At 52.7% G+C, this 22,203-nt stretch overlaps 1 protein-coding gene across 1 annotated transcript in view; it reads left to right on the top strand.

Moving 5' to 3' along the window:
• The window catches only part of XKR7 (XK related 7), a 29,383-nt gene extending 11,638 nt beyond the window's left edge, over positions 1-17,745 (top strand). The window contains exons 2-3 of the mRNA XM_045444932.1: positions 9,338-9,540; positions 10,796-17,745. Coding sequence (XP_045300888.1) covers positions 9,338-9,540; positions 10,796-11,751 — 1,159 coding nt within the window. The 3' untranslated portion in view covers positions 11,752-17,745. The remainder of the gene's footprint in view (positions 1-9,337; positions 9,541-10,795) is intronic.
• The last annotated feature ends 4,458 nt before the right edge of the window (positions 17,746-22,203 follow it).

Raw genomic sequence — 22,203 nt, 5'->3', positions numbered from 1 at the left:
GAGGATGGCTCAGCAGCCACCCCCTTCTGAAGCCATCTCTGACTGCCACACCTTACAGGGTCAGGCCCTATCTTCCTGTCCTAGAGCACAAAATCCTGTTTGGAGCATGTCTGGTACCCATGGAATGTTTGTCGTTACAAGTTTACATGATGATTTAAATAACGTCCAGGTCTCCTACGAGGCAATACCTGACATGGGCTGGGTCTGTCTTGCTCACTATCTTGTCCACCAACACTTTAGCACAGTTTCTGGCGCTGCGTAGGTATTCACAAATGCAGAGTGAGTAAATGTCAAACAAACCTCCTCTTTTCTGGGACTCCATTTCCGCATCTGGAAAATGGGAATCATGCCCATGAAATCTCACGGGTCTGCAATGAGGATTTTAGCAAAGTACATTCAGAAGGCCTCTCGATGAGTGGGGGTTGTTTCTAAGACCCCAAAGAAGACCCTGCCTTATGCATTTTCCCCAAAAGGACTTCTCTGACCCTCTGCCTCCTGGGAATAGGTCCTGCCAGCCTAGGAATAGGTCTCAGGAATAGGTCCCAGACACGAAACTGGAAACCACAAGGCTTCCTCTTCCTGCTGAGGCGTCCGAGTCAGGCAATTCCTAAAACCTCCCATAGGTCAAGTGCCCAGAACTGGGCTGGGAATTTTATGCTTATCACCACTTTCTGATTTCATAGCTACTCTATAAAATAGGCATTGAGCTGAGGGGTTCAGAGAGCGAAGCAACTTGTCCAAGGCTATACAGACCGTAAATGATAGATCCAGAATCTGAACCTGGGTCTCCCTGACTCCCAAGCTTGGGTTCTTTCTCTCTGCACTTGACCGCCTTTACTTGGGGAGCTTATTAAGTAGATTTTATAAAGTACATTCACAGGGGGCCTGGCTGGCTCAATTGGTAAAGTGTGTGATTCTTGGTATCAGGGTCATGAGTTCGAGCCCCACATTGGGCATGGAGCCTACTTTAAAAAATTATATAACAATTTCATAATTAATATAAATATAATAATATAATACAATAATTATATTTAATTATATATAATATATAATGTAATAATTATATAATATATTCATATAACATACGAATATATAATATATATAATTAGTTATAATTATTATATTATATATTTGTATATGTTATAACATATGAATATATAATATATATAATTAATTATAATTATTATATTATATATTCGTATATGTTATATGAATATATTATATAATTATTACATTATATATTATATATAATTATAATTATATATATAAAGTACATAATATATAAGGTACATTTACACATTCACTCTTTCAAGAAACAAACATATATTGAACATTAACTCTCTGCCAGGCAATAGGGACGTAGCCAAAAACAGGACAACCATGGTCCCCACCATCAGAGAGAGACCGGCAGCAAATATGTAAGCAAGAAATTTGACCATTTCAAATTGTGATATGTGTCATTAAGAAAAGAAATCAGGGGCGCCTGGATGGCTCAGTGGATAAGCGTCTGACTCCTGGTCATGATCTCAGGGTTCACGAGACCGAGCCCCGTGCTGTCAGAGCAAAGCCCACTTGGGATTTTCTCTCTCCCTCTTTCTCTGCCCCTCCCCCACTAGTGTTTTCTCTCTCTCTCTCTCTCTCTCTCTCTCTCTTTCTCAAAATAAATAGATAAACTTTAAAAAAAGAAAACAGTGACAGGACAGAAAGTGGCCAAGGGGTGGGAAGAAATGCTCTGGAAGTGGGGTGAGAGGGATCTGGGGAGGTGACACTGAGCCATGGAAAGACTGAGAATGAAGCCCCTGTCCAGGCAGAGGTCCTGAGGCTGGAATGGGCTTGGGGTATTCAGGAAGCAGCTGGAGAGGCATGAGAGGGGAAGGTGGAGGCAGATGAGCTCTCCAAGGTGGACAAACCTGGATCACAGGAGGCCTTGAAGGTCATGGTGAGGAGTTTATTCTAAGATAGTAGGGTGTGGCACGACCTGATCAGGATTTCACAGGACCCCTCAGGCAGCTGTGTTAAAAATAAGCTCAGAGGGCAGAGAAGGAAGGAATGAAAGAAAGAAAGGAAGAAAGAAAGAAAGAAAGAAAGAAAGAAAGAAAGAAAGAAAGAAAAAGAAAAAGAAAGAGACCTCAGCTACCGCTTGGCGTTCAGGGGCCTGCACTAGAATGGTGCCCCCTGGTGGAAGGAAGTGCTTGGGTTCAAGACAAAGCTGTTGGGCCCTGTTACCAGAACTGGATGGGTGGGCTGTGAGCCTGATGACAACCTGCTGTGGTAGGCAAGAATCTGGTTACTAGGGCCCATTTTTCAGTGGAGACTGAGGTCCCCAGAGGGGTTAGACTTTCCCAGAAAGTCCAGTGAAGGACTGAGCCTGAGTCCTCTGACTCCAATTACCAGTGTCCTACCTCCTCCTGTTTGCTCTGAACACTTGTCATTCAGTCAAAGCTTTTAGGTCCATCCCTGTTAGGTCCAGCCATACTGCACAGCCTCCAGGGAACCGAATCACCTCCGAGGCAGGGGCCCATGGAGAGCCAAGTCGGACTCCTAGGTCTGGCACTAACTTGCCGTGTGACTTATACAAGCCCCACTCCCTTTCTGGGTCTCCGTTTCTTCATCTGCAAAACGTGCATAATAATAGCACCCACCTCAAAGATCTGCCGTGAGGAACGGACAGTCTGTGTAACAAGGCTTTGCGTGCAGTTGGCGCTCAATAAATGTGAGCTATTATCGTTATTATTAACACCTGCACGCTGTCCCCCTACACACCTACAGAACAGTCATGGGCTCCGCTCGGGTGGGGTTCCTGCTCCTTCCCATCAGCTCCACCGGCTCACCTTCCAGAATCTGCAGGCCTGGCCCGTGTGGGAGACCAGAGAGCCAGCCATGTGGGGGGGTGGTTCCTGGATGGAGCCCGAGTGGGGGAGCCGCTGGAAGCTGCTGTGTTTTTGGCCCGGAGCCGTGAGGGGGAGTGGAAAGGGGCGAGAACACACACTCAGAAACGCCGAGACCGACAGATGGAGGAGCTGAGGACGTGAGAGACGCAGACAGACAGAAAGAGACCCAGAGTCGGGAGAGGAGGAGCAGGCAGGGGAGGACGGCAGGAACACTGGCAGTCATGCCGAGCCACGAGCTGAGCAACAGACCACCAGATGGACCAGGCAGCCGAGAGACTGAAAGACAGACAGACAGAACAACAGGCAGACCCAGGATCCTAGAAACAGACAGACAGACAGAAAGGCAGGTGCAGTATCCAAAGGGACAGACAAGCCATCCTGACTTCTAATGGACACACAGACGGATGTTCCCAGCCTCTAAGAGCAGACAGATAGGCTGACCCAGGACCCTAAGGTCAGTCTGACTAACAGAGGAGCATAGTATGTGAGAGGCAGCGTGACCCATAGTCTAAGGGACAGACAGGTGGGTTGACCCAGGGTCCCAGGGTGAGACTCACTAACAGATTGACTGACTGACTGACAGTAACTGAAGAAAAGATAAATACATAGGCTAACCTCGCAGTCAAGGGATAGACACGACCACAGGCTGATCTGAGTCACAGACAGAGACAAGGCCCCGGACCTGATCTGAGGGCAGACAAAAGGATGGGTCCAAGCTGGCCATCTGCATGGAGACTGAGGCCCAGGCCAGAAATCCTGGCCACCACGAGAGACTCCGGGTGATACAAGAACGAAAAACAGGAGAGAGACAGAGTGACCCAGACACTGGGCCCGGGAGCCTCCTGGCTTCTCAGGGACATGAGATCCCTTCATCCTTCCTCCTCCCTTCTGCCCACTGAGGAGAAGCTCCCAGGTCTGGGGGACACTGGGAGGTTCCTGGGTCACAATGGCAACCAGACCCAGGAAGCAGGGAATGAGCTCCATCCACTTCTGGATCCTGCTGCCTGCTCTCAGAGGCAATGGGGTCTAGAAGAGAGAGCTTTTTGCATATCTGAGCAAGCGATTTCATTGCCTACCTGCTGGCTTCTCTCTTCTCTAGGGTGGGGTGGGTTCCCCCCACCCAGCCCCACTCTCAACGATACACACTTACCTGCTCTGCCAACTCCTCCCAGACAGGCTTCTCCTTCTCTGAGCACAAAATGGGCAGCCAGCAAATTAATCCAAAAGAGACCTCTGAGCACCCGTTTCCACACTGTAAAATGCGTGACGGTAAACCTGTTAGGTTTCGGTTCACACCGGTCTCGGCAGTTTAAGTCAGTGTTGTGTGGGGCCCAACCACGCTAAGAAATATCAGGGAAGCCTTCCTGGAGGAGGAAGGACAGGAATGAGTCGGTGAGGACAGGAGTTGCCCACAAGGTGTTCTGGCAATAAGAAAACTCAGGCGAAGGAGCCCCAGGGCCTCTGAGGTCAGCAGAAAGATGCACGCGAACACTCTCTCACCTTTATTCATTCGACAAATATTTATTGAGCACCTACTACAGGTACTAATGCTGAGGAGACAGTGGTGCCCAAGACAGAGTCCCTACCGTCATAGAGCCCAGTGGTAAAACAGAACGTAAATGTGTCAAGTAATAAACAAGATTGTTTGATAGGCTATATTAAGATCAGACAGGGCAATGCAAGTGATGAGACTGGGGTGGGGAGGGCAGAGGGCCCACAGGGGATGGCTGACCTGGGAGGCCTCTCTGACAAAGTGACACGGGAGCCGGTGAGGACCCAGGACCCAGCCACGGAAGGGTCTGGAGACGGATGTTCCAGTCAGAGCAAGTAGTAAGTGCAAAGGTCCTGAGACAGGAACAAGTTTGGCCGGGTTTGAGGAACCTCCAGGGCATCTGGAATGCTGGCTGAGGAGAGAACGAGGAGAGAAAGAGGCCTGGCCAGATGGTTTAGGGCCCACGAGCCAAGGGAAAACCACTGGACTTTATCCTAAGTGTGATGGGAGGCCCTGGGGAGGTTTTGAGACGGGGAATGATGTGATCTGACTGGTTTTTAAAGTATTCCAACAGTTGCCACGTGGAGAGTGGACTACAGGGGGCAGGAGAAGTCAGGGAACCCACCGAGAAGGCAAAAGATGATGGTGGCCTGGACCAGGGTGGTGGCAGTGGAAAGGATGGATGGACCGGGGATGCCTCTTGTTGAGACCAGATGCACCCCCAGACCCCACCCCCAGGTTGGATTCCTTTCCCTGAGATGGGGTGTCCTTTTCTGTGGGTGGTGTTGGTCCCATTTGTGGTGAAAATCAACTTCTTCCAACTTCCCTTCAAATAGGGTGGAGCAGGGTGGGCTTCCCAGAAGAGGTTTCAGGAGAGGCTGCTTGGTGATCGGGAGGAGCTGGAGGCCCCCACCTAACATGTGCTCCCTCTCTCTGTGCACACCCACCCCTCTTAGTGTAGAAATTATTTTCAAACCCATCACCTCATTCAATGTTCACAACCAAGACGGAAATGAGGCTCAGAGAGGCAAAGAGACTGCCCAAGGCCACACAGCATCCAGATCAGGGCTGGGAGGCAAACGCACAAGCCCAGCATTTTGCCACCTTGCCTTTCTGATCCCCACCCCAGGGGCTGTGACACAGGCAGGATGGTGAGTGCTGGCCCCTTCTTAAAGAAGGTAAAACTGAGGTGCAGGGAAATTAGGTGGCATGTCCTGGGCAGGGCTGTTTTAAAACCTTGGTGGGCCCCACATCTATCAAGCATATTAAAATGCAGCTACATCAAACACCAAATGTAAATTATATATAACCAGATAAGAGCCAAATTGCAGGCAACTGGCTGATATCATGTTCTGTTTTGCAGACATTTAATTAAACATTTATTAATTTTGATTCTGCAGTTTTTCCCTGTGTTTTAGAGCCAATTTTTTTTTTCCAGGCCTCCAACGTTTTCCTAGGCTCATGAAAACCTCACAGGCCCTTGGCAGCGAGTGTTTAGTGATGGCTGAAAGGAACAGCCACGCTTTGGGGTCCTGTTGCCAAAAGGGGCAGAGTGAGGTTGTACCCATGTCCGCTCATCCCCAGAATGCAGCAGGGTCTTTCCACACTCCTTGCCCAACACCACGTTTTTGGGAATCAGAGGCCTCCTTCCTTCCCCTCTCCCTTCCTTGCTCGGCCCACAGTAGCCCTGGGCTGGGTGAGCCCTTTGTCTGCGGTTATCTGGGATGAGGGGCCTTGGGAGCTGGCAGGGGAGGGGGCAGGAGGGGGCGGGGAGGTGGGAGGCAGCCTGTCAGGTGGTGAGGGATGCTGGCTGGGCGAGGGCCTCCCTCATGCTGACCCGGGCCAGGAAACAGATGGTCCTCCAGCCTGAGAGAAACTTCCAGGGTGTCGCCCTCCCCCAACTCCCCAGGCCCCTTCATGTTGGACCAGCTGGTCTCTCCTCTCTGTTCAAAGCCAGAGCCACAGGAATAGGGAAGGGAATAGGTCTGGGAGAAGATGGAGGCTGGGGAAGGTGGTCTGTGCTCTGGGCTCCCCAGAAGCTCTGGAGGCCATCTTGGTCTCTCCCATAGCCCCCATCCCCCACACCTGGCCATCTCTCCTCTGCTCTCTGCCCCTCCTCTGTGCCCTGCCTTTGCTCAGCCTGTCATCTCAGGCCTGGACCAAACCCCAGCCTCTCCTGGCTTTCCTCCAAGCCAGCCTCCAGAGCGAGCTTTCTAAGCCAGCAAACCGATCACATCACCCTGACTGTGGGATAGAATTCAGATTTAAAATAAAATATGAACCTTTCAGTCTGGAATTTGATGCCCTTCACAATTTGAGTTCCTTTCCGGCCCCAGCAAACCACTGGCCGTTCCCCGAAAAGGCCATGCCCTCTCATGCCTCTATGCTTTTGCCTCGGCCGTTTCTTCTGCCCGAATGCCTTTCTGCCTCCTGTGTGCCTTCAAATCCTACCCATGCTTTAAAACTGAGATGAAATGTTTCTTCTTTGGGAAGTCTTCCCTGATCTCCTTTCCGCCCAAGCCAAAGTTACCCATCTCTTCTCTGGGCTCCCAAGCATCTTAGAGCATCCATTTCGGATCTTATCTTATCTGTGTCCCTTGGGCACAGGGCCTGGCACATAACAAGCGATCAAAATATACTTGGTAAGTGAATGAATGATTCTGGCTGAAGGGATCCGTAAGTGGTGGGGAAGGCAGGGGCCCAGAGGATGGAAGGCATAGGGAAACAAATTTCTGCTCATCAGAAGAAACACAATCCAGTCCTGAAGGTGCTCAGAAGGCAAGGGCCCTGCCTTAAGAGGTAGGGACTCCCCATCCTGGGGAGCGTGCAAGCAGAAGGTGTAAACACACGAGGCTGGAAATTGCCGAAGGAGTTCTAGCATTGGATGGGGGAGTTAGACTGAGGGCCTTTGCATTTGTTCAGTCTGCTTCTGAGGGACCAGCCCTCTTCCCCTTCCCAGCTGCTGGTCCTACACTGTGTCATGTTGAAGGTGTGTCTACACCATTGATTGGTGCTGGGAAGACCCAGGGATGGGGAGGAGAGCCTTGAATGGGATGTTTCTGGCCACATTTTGGGGAAAGAGGTTTGAGTCCCAGAACATTAGTTCTAAAAGGATCTCCAGAGTCATCAAGCCCATCCTTCTTGTTGGTAGATAGGGAAACTGAGGTCCAGGGAGGGCCACACCATTCCTATAACTGGGATACTCATTTTGGGAAACTCTGGGTATCAGCTGATACCAAATTCCAGGGGGTACCGTGATTCTCCTCGTGGGCTGGCAACACACAGTTGAATACAGTTGGTCCCTAGGTTCCCAAACAACATGGTAAAAATGCCAGCATTTCACATCTGGGAGGAGACCCCCAAATATCTGGTTCCTCAATTTCAGATTCAAGTGATAGGATCACTGAATCTGTGTTGGGATTTTCTCCCCTGATTTCTGGAGAGATAACTTCTAGAAGAGCACTCTCTGATTTCAGCAAAGGGTGTGCCTGCCCCATGAATCAGAGAATTGAGGGGCTTGAGGGCCAGGGTCTATGGCTGCAACAACCCAGGGCATAGCTTCTAGGCAAAGAACAAGGGCAGAGAAGGAAAAGCACATCCAGAGATCTGGATGGCAGGCCCCTCCCTTCTCAGCCTACACGGGCACTGCACTTCATAGGTGCAGAGTATATTCTCATCCATTTCATTCTCACAGCCACTCTGGGAGGGATTCACTAGGGCTCAGAGAGGGTCTGGCTCAAGACCACACGGTAAATGAGAAGCAAAGTCAGAACTTGCACTCAGGACTTCAGGATCCTGCCCATACCCCCTACTGGGTTACCAGAGTTCCGTTTAATTAAACAAACTTCCAACACAAAAACAAACAAAACCTTGCAATTATGCATGCATTCATTCCTTGAGCCAACACAGATTGAGCACCTACTGTGTGCTAAGAACTGAGAGTACAGCAGTTAGCAAGCTGACCTAGTGACCCTCATAGAGTTCTCAGCCTGGGGGAGATGGGCGCATAACCTGGCAGTTACAACCCACTGTGGGTTAGACAGAAGCCCGGGAGAGGTCTCTACCCCTGGTAGAAAGTGGTTAGCAGACGCTTCCTGGAAAAGGTCATGTTTAAGGGCTGCGCCTTGGAAGAAAAGCAGGAGTTGCCAGGTTTGGGGCTGGAGTGGGGTTGGAGGACCCGGACGGGTGTTCCACGCAGAGGGAACAGCAGGTGCAAAAGCCCAGCAGTGAGGGAGAACATGGAGAGTTGGGGTCTGTGACCTGCACAGGGCAGTTGGAGCCATGACGTTTGTTGGGAGAAATAGCTCAAGAAGGAAGCAGCAAAGTCTCGTGCCAGGGGATCTATGAGCAGCTTCCCTGTGCCCTGTGGGGAAAAACTGGCCACTTAGAGGTGGGGTTGGGCAACAGGCCCGGAAGCTGGGGGTTGGCACCAGAGAGTGCTCCTGAGAGAACCAGGCTGCTTGGGTTTGAATCCCGGTTCCACTGCTTCCTAGCTGTGTGACCTTGGACAAGTGGCATACCTCTCCGGGCCTCAAGTTTCCTCATGCGTAAAATGAGGGCAATCACGAGGCTACTAGAACCTCAGTGCACTGTGAAGTGTCAGGAATCCTGCAAAGAAAGCGGGCTCCGGGAGCAGAAATGAAGGTGAGAAGGCTGAGTCAAGGGCTTACTTTGTGCCAAGCGCTTTAAGCTAATGAGCGCGCATTCGGGGTCCCCCGACGACAGCCTGGGGAGGCGATCCTTCCGATATGTCCAGGCCACGGCCGGCCGAGGAAACAGGTTGGGCTGGGCGCTACTTTACAGAGGGCACACCGCGCGCTTGCGCCGGGCGCTGGCCTCGCGGCCCGGGGAGGGAGGGGGCGGGGGGCGAGTTGGGAGCCGAGACCCGGACGAGTGCGCGCGGGTTGGTGAGGGGCGGGCGGGTGTTGGCCTGAGCACGGCGTCCCTCCCGCAGGTACCTGCGCGCCATGTACCTGGGGCTGCAGAGCCGCTGGCGCGGGGAGCGGCTGCGGCGCCACTTCTACTGGCGGATGCTGTTCGAGAGCGCCGACGTGAGCATGCTGCGCCTGCTGGAGACCTTTCTGCGCAGCGCGCCGCAGCTGGTGCTGCAGCTCAGCCTCCTGGTGCACCGCGGCGGCGAGCCGGACCTGCTGCCCGGTGAGCCCCGCCCCGCCCCCGCCCCCGCCCCCGGGGCTCGCTCATCCTCCGTAGTCTGCTTGCCCCCCTCCTTCCTAGCACCCCCACTCCTGCCCACCCTCAGGGATTTGGAGGCTCCGCCCCTGCTACTCTCACCACCCACCAGGCCTCTGGAGACCCCCCATGTCCCTTCCACCGGCCCGCTTACCCTCCGTGTTGGGAGAGGGCTGGCTCCACCTCCTCGCCTCCCCTTGGCACCCCTGGGTGCTGCCCACTCTCGCCCTCCTCCCCTTCCTCCTTGCCAGGGCAGAGCAGACCCCATTTCTGCTAAGTCCAGAGAGGCCCTTGACCCCATCACCACACCTCGGGCCCTTTCTGGAGTTCCCTGCCCTTCATTCCCGGACGTGTCCTGATCCCGGATTGCATCTCTGGGGGACCCCCCTGACTCACAGACCTGCTCAGTCACCCTCAGTCTCCAGAGAGTCTGTTTACTTACCCCCTCACTGGCCTTCACTCCCTGGGGACCCCTCCCAGGCTTACCTGGTCCCCAGGTGCTCACCACCAACCTTGCCCCTTCCCTAACTCTCACAGACCAGGCCAACCTCCGTTGTCAGACAAAAATCACATCCGGGCAGCACCCCCGTGCTCCTCCCACCCGGACACTGTCCATCCCACTTTCAATGACCTAAAAGATTCTATCACCACCCTCAGGCCCCTGGGAACCCCTTGCCTAGGATACTGTGCCCCAATCGAAACTTCCCACCGTGGATTTCTTCCCGTGCCCTCAGCTGTGCTTAGCTTGGACACCCCTCGACATACCCCAGCTTCACCCTGGTGGCCTATAGCTACTAATAGTCCCCTCCTGGCTCCTTCATGCCCTAATCGTGACCCCCCCCCCAACTCTTCACTTCCCTTTTCACTCCCAGAATCCTGGACCCTAATTTCCCACCCTTCCACCAAGACTCCTGAATCCTGATATCCCTATTCTAGAGACCTGGCCCTGACCTTTATGGAGACCAAAGTCACCCACCTTCCCTCCCCCTTTATGCTCCCACTCCTCCAGAAGTACCCAGCCCCATCCGCTCTACCTGCCCCCATCACTGCTCTTGAAGGCCACCCACCCGGACCCTCCCCACAGCCCTCCTGATTTATAGACCCTTCCCCTCACACCTCCTCGGAACCCAGCTCCTGACCCAGAACCCTCCCCCCTCTCCCCACACCCCAACCCGGACCCACCCCTAACCCAGCCTGCCCTGCCCTCACCCTGTCTCTGCAGCCCTGTCCACCTCCGCCTCGCTCGTGTCCCTGGCCTGGACGCTGGCCTCCTACCAGAAGGTGCTGCGGGACTCACGGGACGACAAGCGGCCACTGTCCTACAAGGGCGCTGTGGCCCAGGTGCTGTGGCACCTGTTCACCATCGCCGCTCGCAGTCTGGCCTTCGCGCTCTTTGCCAGCGTCTACAAGCTCTACTTCGGCATCTTTATCGTGGCCCACTGGTGCGTCATGACCTTCTGGGTCATCCAGGGCGAGACGGACTTCTGCATGTCCAAGTGGGAGGAGATCATCTACAACATGGTGGTGGGCATCATCTACATCTTCTGCTGGTTCAACGTCAAGGAGGGCCGCAGCCGCCGCCGCATGACCCTCTACTACTGCATCGTCCTGCTTGAGAACGCTGCGCTCACTGGCTTCTGGTACTCCAGCCGCAACTTCTCCACCGACTTCCACTCGCTCATCCTGGTCTGCGTGGTGGCCTCCAGCTTCGCGCTGGGCATATTCTTCATGTGTGTCTACTACTGCCTCCTGCACCCCAACGGGCCCATGCTGGGTCCCCAGATGCCTGGCTGCATCTGCCCTGAGGCCCCAGGACCCTGTGGCCCACCGGCCGACGCTGTCACAAGCCCCCCAAGGTCCCTGCCGAGGACTACAGGCACTGAGCGGGATGGGGCCTCGGCGGGGGGCGAGCGTGCAGGGACCCCCACACCACCTGTCTTCCAGGTGCGGCCTGGCTTGCCTCCCACACCAGTGCCCCGTACTTTGCGGACAGAGGGGCCTGTCATTCGGATCGACCTGCCCCGTAAGAAGTACCCTGCATGGGATGCTCATTTTATTGACCGACGGCTCCGGAAGACTATTCTGGCGCTGGAGTATTCGTCTCCTGCCACTCCCCGGTTGCAGTACCGGAGCGTGGGGACCTCCCAGGAGTTGCTGGAGTATGAGACCACGGTGTAAGCCACAGTCTCCCCCACGAAGAGGGACAGGCTTGGCCGACCCCACATCGACCACAGTGTTGAGCCTGGAATTTCAGGGCCACCCAGCTACAGGGGTGTGGATCTGTTGGTCCAAGTGTAGAGTGGCCCTGACCTTTATGGAGAAAGAACCATGGGTTCTTTCTGGGGAGGGGGCAGTCTTGTGGAGGCCCCAGCCCTAGGCCTGTTTGCAGCCCTGTGGCCCATCTCCTAAACTCCCCTGAACCGGGGCCCAGGGAATCAACTGGTGCTACACTCCTCATTAGCTGCCCCGCTTCCAAGGAGGCCTCCGTGCCACGTCGGGTGCCAGGGGCACCACAGCCTCTCCCCTGCCTGGAGTCACCCACATGTCGCTCCTGGTGGACCTGCCAGAGAAAGGGCACCATCTGGGGTCCGTGACCTAGGCCCTGTGCTCCTCAGGGGGTGTTGGGGGTGGGCTACTTCTCTGGAGAGAGGAGATCTCTGAGCAGGACGGAGGAGGCCGTGGAAGATGTGAGGGAAGGTTGAACGTCTGGTGGACAAGGCTGGTGTAGCTCCTGTGGGGTCTGAGGTCTGGAGCCTGGACAAAAGGGGGCTTAAAAGAGGGAGCTGGGGTGGGGGCTGACAGGAAGAAGAACCCTGAGACAACTGAGGGGGGTCCAAGCCAGCAGAAGCATGAAGGCATAGCAGGTTGGGGGGAGGGGAACCCTCAATGCACAGCATAGAGAATGTTTCCAAGGTGAACTCATCAGGAGACACCCTTTGTTATGGGCTCTGTTATGGATGAGGTTCCAGAAACCTCAGGTGAAACGTTTCAAGGAGCCATTGTTTGTTCTAGATGAGTATCTAGAACATTTCTTCTAGATAAAAGTCTTGAATACAACAGATGCTCTGTCTGGTGAGGTCCTAGCACACTTAGCAGGGGAATTGTTCTAGAGAGACATTCTTAATTCTGGATTAAGTTTTCAAGCACTTAGCTGATAAAATGTCCTAAGGAGTCATTCTGATCTGGATTCTGTGATGAGGGTGATGGCACTGGAGCCCTGCTACTCTGCTCTGGGGGATTCTGGCTCCTGCCAAGGTGGTGGGGGAGGGGGCTCTAGAATCCCATGTGAGTGGAATATTCTAGGAACGGGTACTCCAGTTCTAGATCTCTGGGATTTATAGGAGTTCTATGCCCCATCCACCTTGGTCCACAGCCATCTTCCCCAGAGGAAATTGTCCTCACAACCCTTGAGACATTTCAACTGCCAACCGGTTTCCAGCTGGAAAAAAATTAGCTCTGGGGACATGACATAAATCTTGGCTCTCAGCCGCCCTGCAGATGTAGCTCCTTGGGATGTCAGTTTTCCAGCTGACTTGTTTTGCCTCAGATCTGACAACTCCCTAGGACCTGCAGTCCATTCCTGCATATCCTGGGTGCCCATGGGACCATTTGCCCGTGGCCCCTCCTCTCTAGCTGGGGCAGCCAGTCCTGGATAGGGTGGGGGAGTGTGGGAGCCGAGAGGTAGGCAGTTCTGTGGGCTGAGGGGACGGAGCCTCTAAGCAGAGCTTGGAACCCCCACTACCACGTCCCCACCCCCCCCCCCATGCCAGCTAAGGTGTGTTCAATGCAAGGGCACAGCAGGTGATATTAAGGACAGATGCAGACCTGGGCTGGGAGTGAGGAGGTGCATGAGAATCCTAGACTATGCAAATTAGAGAGGCACTTTGCCCTCTCTGGTTCAGCCTCTCTCGGCTTGTAAATGGGAAACTGAGGCCCAGAGTGGCAGCTTAGCCCCACAGGTCCCAGACTCCTGCTGTCCCTTCAGATAGTGATTAGTGAGGGTGAATTTGCTGAGGATATAAGGAAAGGACCACATTCAACGTGCAGGGTGTCCCCAAAGGCAGAGAGGGCAGGACTGCCCACATACACATATACACAAGCACACACCACACCTGTGACGCAAGTCCCCTCACCCCCTGGCACACAGGTGACTGCATAGACATCCACACAGGCCCAGATGGTGAGTGCGTCCCTCCCGCCAACACACAAAGAATGCTTTTCCTACTTGAAGAAAGTACTTCCATGATCCCTAAGAAGCTTCAGGAACCAGGCCTGAAGGGGATGGGGAGAGGGGCGGGGTCCAGGGCTGACCCAGACGCCCTCTGGTGGGTTCACCCGTTGGGGAGGCAGACACAGGTCTGGCCGACCGCTTCCCCAGGACTGACTGTTTGTTTCACTTAAACTCGCCCCTGTTTGCAACAGCTCTGCAAGGCAGCTGTTATCAACTTATCTTACAAAGGAGTAAAGAGGCTCAGGGAGGTGACGTGAGGGTCAGCCTTGGCAAGTTATTTTACTCCCCAGTGTACTACAGTGGTCCGTCTGGCTGCCCCATGATCCAGCACCCTAGAAGGAAAAGTTAAAAATGCCCTCCCGGGAGCTGGAAATTCTTATAGATCCAGAAGCCACCAGAGAACCAGGGAATAGGAATGAGCTGGCAGTGCTAAGAGGCAGCGTGAGGCTCTCAGGGAAACCAGGGCCACGTTTTTGGACCTTACTCCCTCCCCACCCCTACATCTCTCTCCCACGAAACCTGCCTTCAGAGCCTCTGCCTGCAAGGACAACCCAGCACTGGAAATGCCACAGTCAAAGGGCCCTCGGAGCCGCCTTCTCCTGCTTCTCACCCTCAGGAAAGAGCTTAGTCTCTTAAGGACCACCCCCCACCCCCCATATATCCAGGAGCTCAGGACCCCATCGCTTCCTGTCCTGAGGTCGTGCTCTCCACTGGCCTGTCTCTACTTCATCTGGTCCCCATGAGTCCTCATTTCACTGGGATAGAGGGGTCAGAGTGATGAAGGGGCATCATCCCATGTGTTGTTGTTTTGGTGTTTTTTGTTTTTTTTCCTGTGACACAATCTACCTCAGCCAGTCCCTCTCTTCCTTGCCAGAATTGGACGCCCTGGGTCCCTGCCTCCTGCTCCCCAATCTCTGTCCTGCACCCTAGCCTGGCTGCTTAGTCCTTCCCAGAATCCCTACAGGGTCCTTGCAATGAGAGAATATTTCAGAACCACAGCCCCCCAGAACCTTGGGGTCCCCTAAGCTACCTGCCCTCTACATCTATTATAGAAGAGAAATGGAGGCCCAGAGAGGGCCAGGGACTTGCCCAAGATCACACAGAAAGTCAGTGGCAGAGTTAGGCTTTTCCTGGAGCCGAGAGGTAGTTGGGTCCATCTTAATTTTGCCAGGAAGAGAACAGGACACTGAGTACCAAATTTGCCCTCGATATCTCTACCCCCGGGAGACCACATCGCCATTTCCAGGATAGACTTCTGTCTCCTAGTTTTCTTGAACTGATCTCCCAGCTTGTTGACTGCTCCCCAAACCTCTCCAGGCACAACACACCCCTTGTCACACCTCCATGCACTGATGTACCACGTGCCTTGTAACTGTCACCCTGGTTAGACAGCACAGACCTCCACCCCTCCCCAGCGGGGGTTCCCCAAAGGAAGGCTTTCTTGGTCCCCTCCTCTCATCTGTCCCATCCTGTGTCCCCCCCCCCAAATCTGCCTTACCCCTGCCAGCTCCCTGCCGCACTGAATCCCACAGAGGCATGTCACTAGAAGAGTTGGGGAAAGGGAGAGAAAAGGCCAGGGAGAGAAAAGCCTGGCGAGGGCCAAGGGCGCTGCAAGCATCTAGGGAAGATCTTACCTGGCAGCCCAATGCCCTCCAAAGGGCTAAAGTCCCACAGGTCCTTCCCTTGGAGCGCACCTGGGCTTGGAGTTCACAGAAACCTCAGGCAGTGGGGAGGTTTTCCTGGACAAGGGTGTATGGGTTGCAAGTTCAAATGTCTTCAGGTAATGAAGAAAAGGAGAGAAGGGCCAGTGCCGTACAATAGGGAGTGGTGGGGATTCTGGAAAACACAGGGGGTACATGCCCTGCCTATAGGCCCTAGAACTCAAATGTTTGGAAAACTCTGTGCTGGCCAAACTAATCTCAGACTTGGCCCATGGGCCGCCGGTTTGAAATCTCTAGTTCAAAATGCTGAGAAGGTTCGAGGAAGCCGTGTGGAGTCTGGAAACCCCTCTGGGGAAGTCAAGGACAGAAGCCCTGGCTCCCTCTGAGACTTTTCTAACCCCCCCCCCCCACCAACAACTGGCCACCTGAGAAGTGTCTCCCCTTCCCCCCTCATCTGAAAAGTGGAAAGGGGAGGGAGACCTGGGTGTTCACAGGGTCCCTGCCTGGGGAACCATCGTCTGATAAGGGTTACAGGCCTCTCCATACCTGAAGGGGAAAAGCTGGAAGCTGGGGTATTCTCCAGTGTTGGGGCCCCCGGTTAGGAGGAACTTGCATTGTGTGAAGGGAGAGTCCAGGGAGAGGATGAGGACCGAAAGCCAAGCCCCAACTGCCGCCATCTTGTGCTGGCCCCTGTCACCCTTTGGCACCTATCTCTGTCCCAGGTAAAGCTGGAGGTAGGGACTTCAGGGGAGGAGCTACCAATTCCTATACTGATATGCGTTGTGAGGTCTCCTTGAAAGGGACTGAGTGCCAAGCCATATATGGGCAGCAGTGGGCAAGGGGGCTAAGTCTCCCCTCCCCAACCAGAGGGCCTTCTAAGACTTGGGGCCTGGGGGGCAAAGGGATTATAACATGTCCTTCTGGTTGAGGACAGGCTAGGACATTTCTGGGTCCTTGGTTGTTGCAGGCAGAGGCCAGGGGAGGAAGAGCAGGAAACTATGGAAGTGGGAAAGGAAGGCCCCTTCCCGGGATGGCCTGGTTCTTGGATGCAGACCTCCCCCCCCCCCCCCACCCACCGCCCGGCCCAGTGGGAAGAGGTCCTCCAATGCCTGGCCTTATCCACCCTTCAGCAAGGCAGGATTCGCCCTCTCCCCAGCAATCCTGGCCTTTTTTCTATGCACAATCATTGTAAGGGCACCCTCAGGCCAGGCTAAAGGGGTGGGGGGCCCCTGGGCACCTGCAATAATCCCAGAGTGGAGGGTAGCCTGAGACAAAAGGTGGGGCAGAGGGCAGGGGTGGGGTGGGGAGAAGGGTATTCCTCTACCCCTCTCTCACCCAAATATCCCAGAACCCAAACCAGACCTGTCTCCATTGGGCTAGCCCACCAAACTTGGCAGGGGGAGCGAGGGTGCGCTCATACAACACAGCCCCCAAACCCCTTGGTTTTCCAAACTCGTAAAATAGCTAGAAAGGACCCGAACAATTCCCAGGGCCCCCTCTTATTATTTTCACCCCTGGGGATCCTATAGTTTGGAAGATTTTTCTCCCAAACAAGTCTCACTTCTTAAAGAATAATTCATCTTTCCACCTTAAAGTAACTCAAGCTGAGCTTCTGATTGCAGATAAAAGCTACCAAGGCCTCAGGTTAGCTTTTAGGGCTTGAGGGTTGGGGAATGTCTGTATTATATTGGAGTGTTTAATACACAATTCTGAAGAGCACTCATGGGCCCCCATTCCTGCCTCCAGGGTTCCTTAGGGTCTGGAACCCCAAGTTGGGAATCTATTTATCCAGCCTCCTGTTTTATGGAAGGGGGAAGGCCTATGGAGGCAACCAGCCCAAGGTCACTGGGCCGTTGGTGGCAGGGTGGGACCAGAGGCCACATCCTTTGGGGGTCCCACCGGAACACTCCCAGCACTGATGCTTCCCTTTCCACTCTGTCTCCAACTCCAGGAACCACTAGCCATGGCTGAGGGGCTGATTTCCCTCCCTCAGCACAATTCTGGTGATTCTCCCCTCCAGGTCCTCTCTTTGCTCCCTAATCGGTCCCGCTCTGGCCCACCCCTGTTTCCTATTCCTTCCCGGCCCCACCTCCTGGTATTTACTACATCTGTGCCATCCTCAGTCCCCCACCCCCACTCACCCCTCTGCGCTTCCCCCAGGAGGGGGAGGAGACCCCAAGCTGGGGCTTCTGTACTGAGACTCTTTTGTACACCACAAACTTTTTGTATATTTTTAATTTTGCTGCAACATGAGATATTAAAAGTCATTTCAGTACGTGCTGCTTGTGTCCTATTGTTTTGGTTGTTCTGGGCCAGAGGAAGGCAAAAAGGAAGGAGGGAGAAGGAAGGAAGGATATCTTCTGCCACAATCCTCTGGTTCCCCTAAGAGATGAAGGCAGTTGGCTAGGAGAGGAACCCAGAGTACTCTGAGGGATTATCTCCAAACACTTCATTCTACAGATAAGGGGAAGAAAGAGATGTGGCTGGGGACAGACTTGCCTGGGGTCCCAGAACGAATGCAAGACAAAATCAGGACCCAGACTGAAGTTCCTAACACCACTAGACCAAATATTTGTTGGGCACCTATCATGTGCCAGGCACTCTTCTAGGCACCGTGAACAAGAAAGATAAAAAAACAAGCATAGTCTCTGCCCTCATAGAGCTTCCGTTCTAGTGAGTATTGCCCCTAAAAGATCTCCCTGCCTCCTCTCTGTGTAGTGGTTCTCTAACTTCGAAGTGCATCAGAATCACCTGGGTAGAGTGGGGGGGGGGGGTAATTTTAAATGCAGATTTCCATCTCCCGAATGGATAGAGCTTGCCTGGAAGTCTGCATTTTACAGGTTCTCCAGGAGATTCTGATGCAAGGGGTTTGAGAACCTCTCTTTGAGGCCCACTGCTTTAATGTATTCTCATCCTCTTACAAATCTCATCACAATAGTTCTTTGCTTTAGAACCTCCATGGCTCCCCAGGGCCTTCAGGATAAAGAGTGAACCCTTTGCAAAATGCTGACTTTTCGCTACTGGGCCCCGAATACTCCTTGATCCTTATCTCCAACAGAGCCTCTCCAAACCATTCATCTTCCTGTTTTTGTGAGCCTCTCCTGGCTCCCACCCAACAGCCTTTCTCACCTTTCTTTCACGCAGGTGGAGCCTCACTTCCTAGGGACCCCCATCCCAAATGCTCCAGGAATGCAGCCTCTACCTGGCCCCAGGAAGCAAGTCAGAATTGGCCCAAGACAGGGGTTCTCAAAAGGTGGTCCCTAGACCAGCATTACCCAGACACTTGTTAGAAATGCTGATTCTCAGGCCCCACCCAGACCTACCTAATCAGCTACCGTGGGGTTGGTTGGGAGCAGCTTGTTTTTATGTCTTTCAGGTGATTCGATACTCCAGTTTGAGAACCGTTGCTCCAAAATGATTCCCCTGACTGAAGATTGGTGGGGGCAAGGGCATATGACTCAATTCTGTGAGGCAGAGACTTCTATGTGTCCCCCAGTAGCCATGCTCCCTTTTGTCTATAAAGGAACTTTTTTAGTTGGGCTGGTGGCCACCTGGGAGACTACATTTCCCAGTCTCCTTTGCAGTTAGGTGTGGCTAAGGAAACAAGTTCTAGCCAAGGGGATGTGAGCAGTAGAATTTCATATTACTTACAGGTTATCCCTTTAAACGGAGGGGTTGTGCTCTCCTCCAGCTAGGTTTACCTTTCCTATTGGCTGGACCAGAGCCGTGTCGAAGGTGAGAAAAAAAATCCTAGTATGGGGAGTAACAAGATAGGAAGCCCCTAGGTCCCAGACATCTGGAGCTGCCATGCCTGCCCCGACTGCTTAGGTGATAGAAGAGAGAAACTTCTATTATGTTTAAGCCACTGTTATTTGTGTCTTTGTCACAGCCAAAATATGTCCTGGCTCATACATCTGGCTCCTAGACTCCTCAGGGAAGTCTTTTGAAGAATCCGTGGGACAGGTGTTCCTTCACAATCAAAGAAGGGGAAACCCTTCAGCCTTATCAGGGGTTGATGGCCTCACAGACTGGTGCAGCCACTCTGGAAAACAGAATGGAGTTCCCTCAAAAAGTTAAAAATAGAACTACCCTATGGCCCAGCAATTGCACCACTAGGTATTTACTCAAAGGACACAAAAATACTGATTTGAAGGGGCACATGCACCCCAATGTTTACAGCAACACTATCAGCAATAGCAAATTATGGAAAGAGCCCAAATGTCCATTGACTGATGAATAGATAAAGAAGATGTGGCATGTATACACACACACACACACACACACATATATATAGTGGAATATTACTCAGCCATCAAAAAGAATGAAATCTTTCTTGCCATTTGCAATGATGTGGATAGAGCTAGAGTGTATTATGCTAAGTGGAATAAGCCAGTCATATGATTTCCCTAATATGTGGAATTTAAGAAACAAAATGGATGAACATAGCGGAAGGGAGAGGGGAAGAGAGAGAGAAGGAAGCAAACCATAAGAGACTCTTAACTACAGAAAACAAACTGGGGGTTGATGGAGGGAGGTGTGTGGGGGGTGGGCTAAATGGGTGATGGGAATTAAGGAGGACACTTGTGATGAGCACTGGGTGTTCTTTGTAAGCGATGAATCACTAAATTCTACACCTGAAACCAGCTTTACCATGTATGTTAATTAAGTAGAATTGAAATAAAAAATTGAATAAACGGGGGGGGGAGGTGTTGATAGCATCAAAAGCAGGACAGTGATGGATGGCATTGTGTCTGTATTATTCCAAAAGCCACTGCAGCCATCTGGCCAACGGTATCAGTCTGCTGGGCCTCCATAACAAAATATCGCAGACTGAGGGGCTCCAACAACAGAACTGTATTTTCTCCCAGGTCTGGGGGCCGGAAGCCTGAGATCAAGGTGCTGGCAGGGCTGGTTTCTTCTGAGGCCTCTCTCATTGGCTTTTGGTCGGCTGCCTTCTCGCTCTGTCCTCCTGTGGTCTTTCCTCTGTGTGTGCACCCCTCGTGTCTCTCTGTGTGTCTGAAGTTCCTCTTCTCAGGAGGGCACCAGTCAGATGAGATTAGAGCCCACTTTACAGCCTCATTTTAACTTAATCACCACTTTAAAAGCCTTATTTCCCCAAATAGCCACACTCTGAGGTACTGGGTATTAGGGCTTCAACGTATAAATTTGGCGGGGGTGGGGGGGACATAATTCAGCCCATAACAGCAGCACAGTAGGAAATGTATGGAACTTGATGTCATTTTGGGGTGCTCAATTAACCAGCCCTGAAATCAATTGCCTTTGGGCTTCTCGTCTTGAGAGGTAATACAGTTTCCTTACCGTCAAAGCCATCTTTGATTGGGCAGCCTGTTCTTTGGAGCCAAAAGCATCACAACCCAAGCACTGTGTGTTTGCTCAAGCTGTTTCCTCTGCCTAGAGTGACCTATCTTCTGTATGTCCTTCAAGGCTCAGCTTGAATGCATTGGAGTTTGGTGAATGGCCCCTGATTCTGCCTTCCCCAAATGCTTGGCTTGTATCAGAGTTTTTGCTTATGTGTCTCTCCAGCCAGATCAGGGTCAGCATATGCACCATATACCTGCTGTCACATCCCCTCCTCCTGTCCCGTGGCAGGCATTGATAATCAATCCCCTTTTGGTTCTGAGAGTAGATCTGGTTTTCATAATCTTCTACACAGAGCTCTAGGCAGCCCCTGCCAATCAACCGGAGGTGGCCCCAAAGAGATGAACCCTATTTGCCACAACTCTTAAGTCTTTGAGAACACGGACTTTGTTTCACTCATCTGTTTTGATTCACAAGCTACTTTTATTTTTTTTAATTTTTTTTAATGTTTATTTATTTTGGGGAGACAGAGACTGAGCGCGAGCAGGGGAGGGGCAGAGCGAGAGGGAGACACAGAATCTGAAGCAGGCTCCGGGCTCCGACCTGTCAGCACAGAGCCTGATGCGGGGCTCGAACCCACGAAGTGCAGGATCATGACCTGGGCCGAAGTCGGATGCTTAACCGACTGAGCTACCCAGGCGCCCCCACAAGCTAATTTTAATAATCAATGTTACCATTGTATGCTTCTGTTCCCATTTAATCCCTGTAGCAGCCTTATGAGGCAAGCATCATCATTATCTTGCTGCTGACGCTTGAGACTCTGGGGCTCTGAAAGATGACCTGTTCCAGGTCATACCCATTTGAACCTAAGTCCACCTGTCTCCACCTATTTGCGCTGACATTTACTGAGCACATGAATTTACTGTTTGTGGCCCTGGGGTGGGCATGCAGGGAATGCAAAGATAGTTTGCTATTTCTAGCAGCATTCAGAACACTTCTCGTCCTATTTGGTATTCCCAGCAGTTCGGTGATACTTGGAGTTAGTCCAGGAATAACAGAAGTCCTCATTTTACAGATAGGGAAATTGAGGAATTCGGGAGTTGCTCAAGGGGTAAAGTGGGTGTTTGGGTGTCCTGGGTGTCAGGAGCTGTTAGGGATGGGGTTGCACATCCCAGCCTCTTCCTGTTGGGCCTGGCGGGCTGCTGGACATCTCACTTCCTGATGCTGGGACCTGACAGCCGGATATAGGGGAGCGGGAGGGAGGGGCTGTGTGAGCTAGCCCTAAGCAGCCTGGACTATTTCTCCTCCCCCGAAAGGGAGGGAAGGCGGAAGGCTAGTGGTTGGAGGCTCCGTGGACCTCACACCCAGAGGCAGTGGGGAGCTCTCTCTCACTCCTGTGGGCACTGATCTGGCACACTC

This window comes from Leopardus geoffroyi, chromosome A3, assembly GCF_018350155.1.
Source record: "Leopardus geoffroyi isolate Oge1 chromosome A3, O.geoffroyi_Oge1_pat1.0, whole genome shotgun sequence".
Classification (NCBI taxonomy): domain Eukaryota; kingdom Metazoa; phylum Chordata; class Mammalia; order Carnivora; family Felidae; genus Leopardus; species Leopardus geoffroyi.
This window is presented reverse-complemented; position numbering and strand designations above follow the sequence as displayed.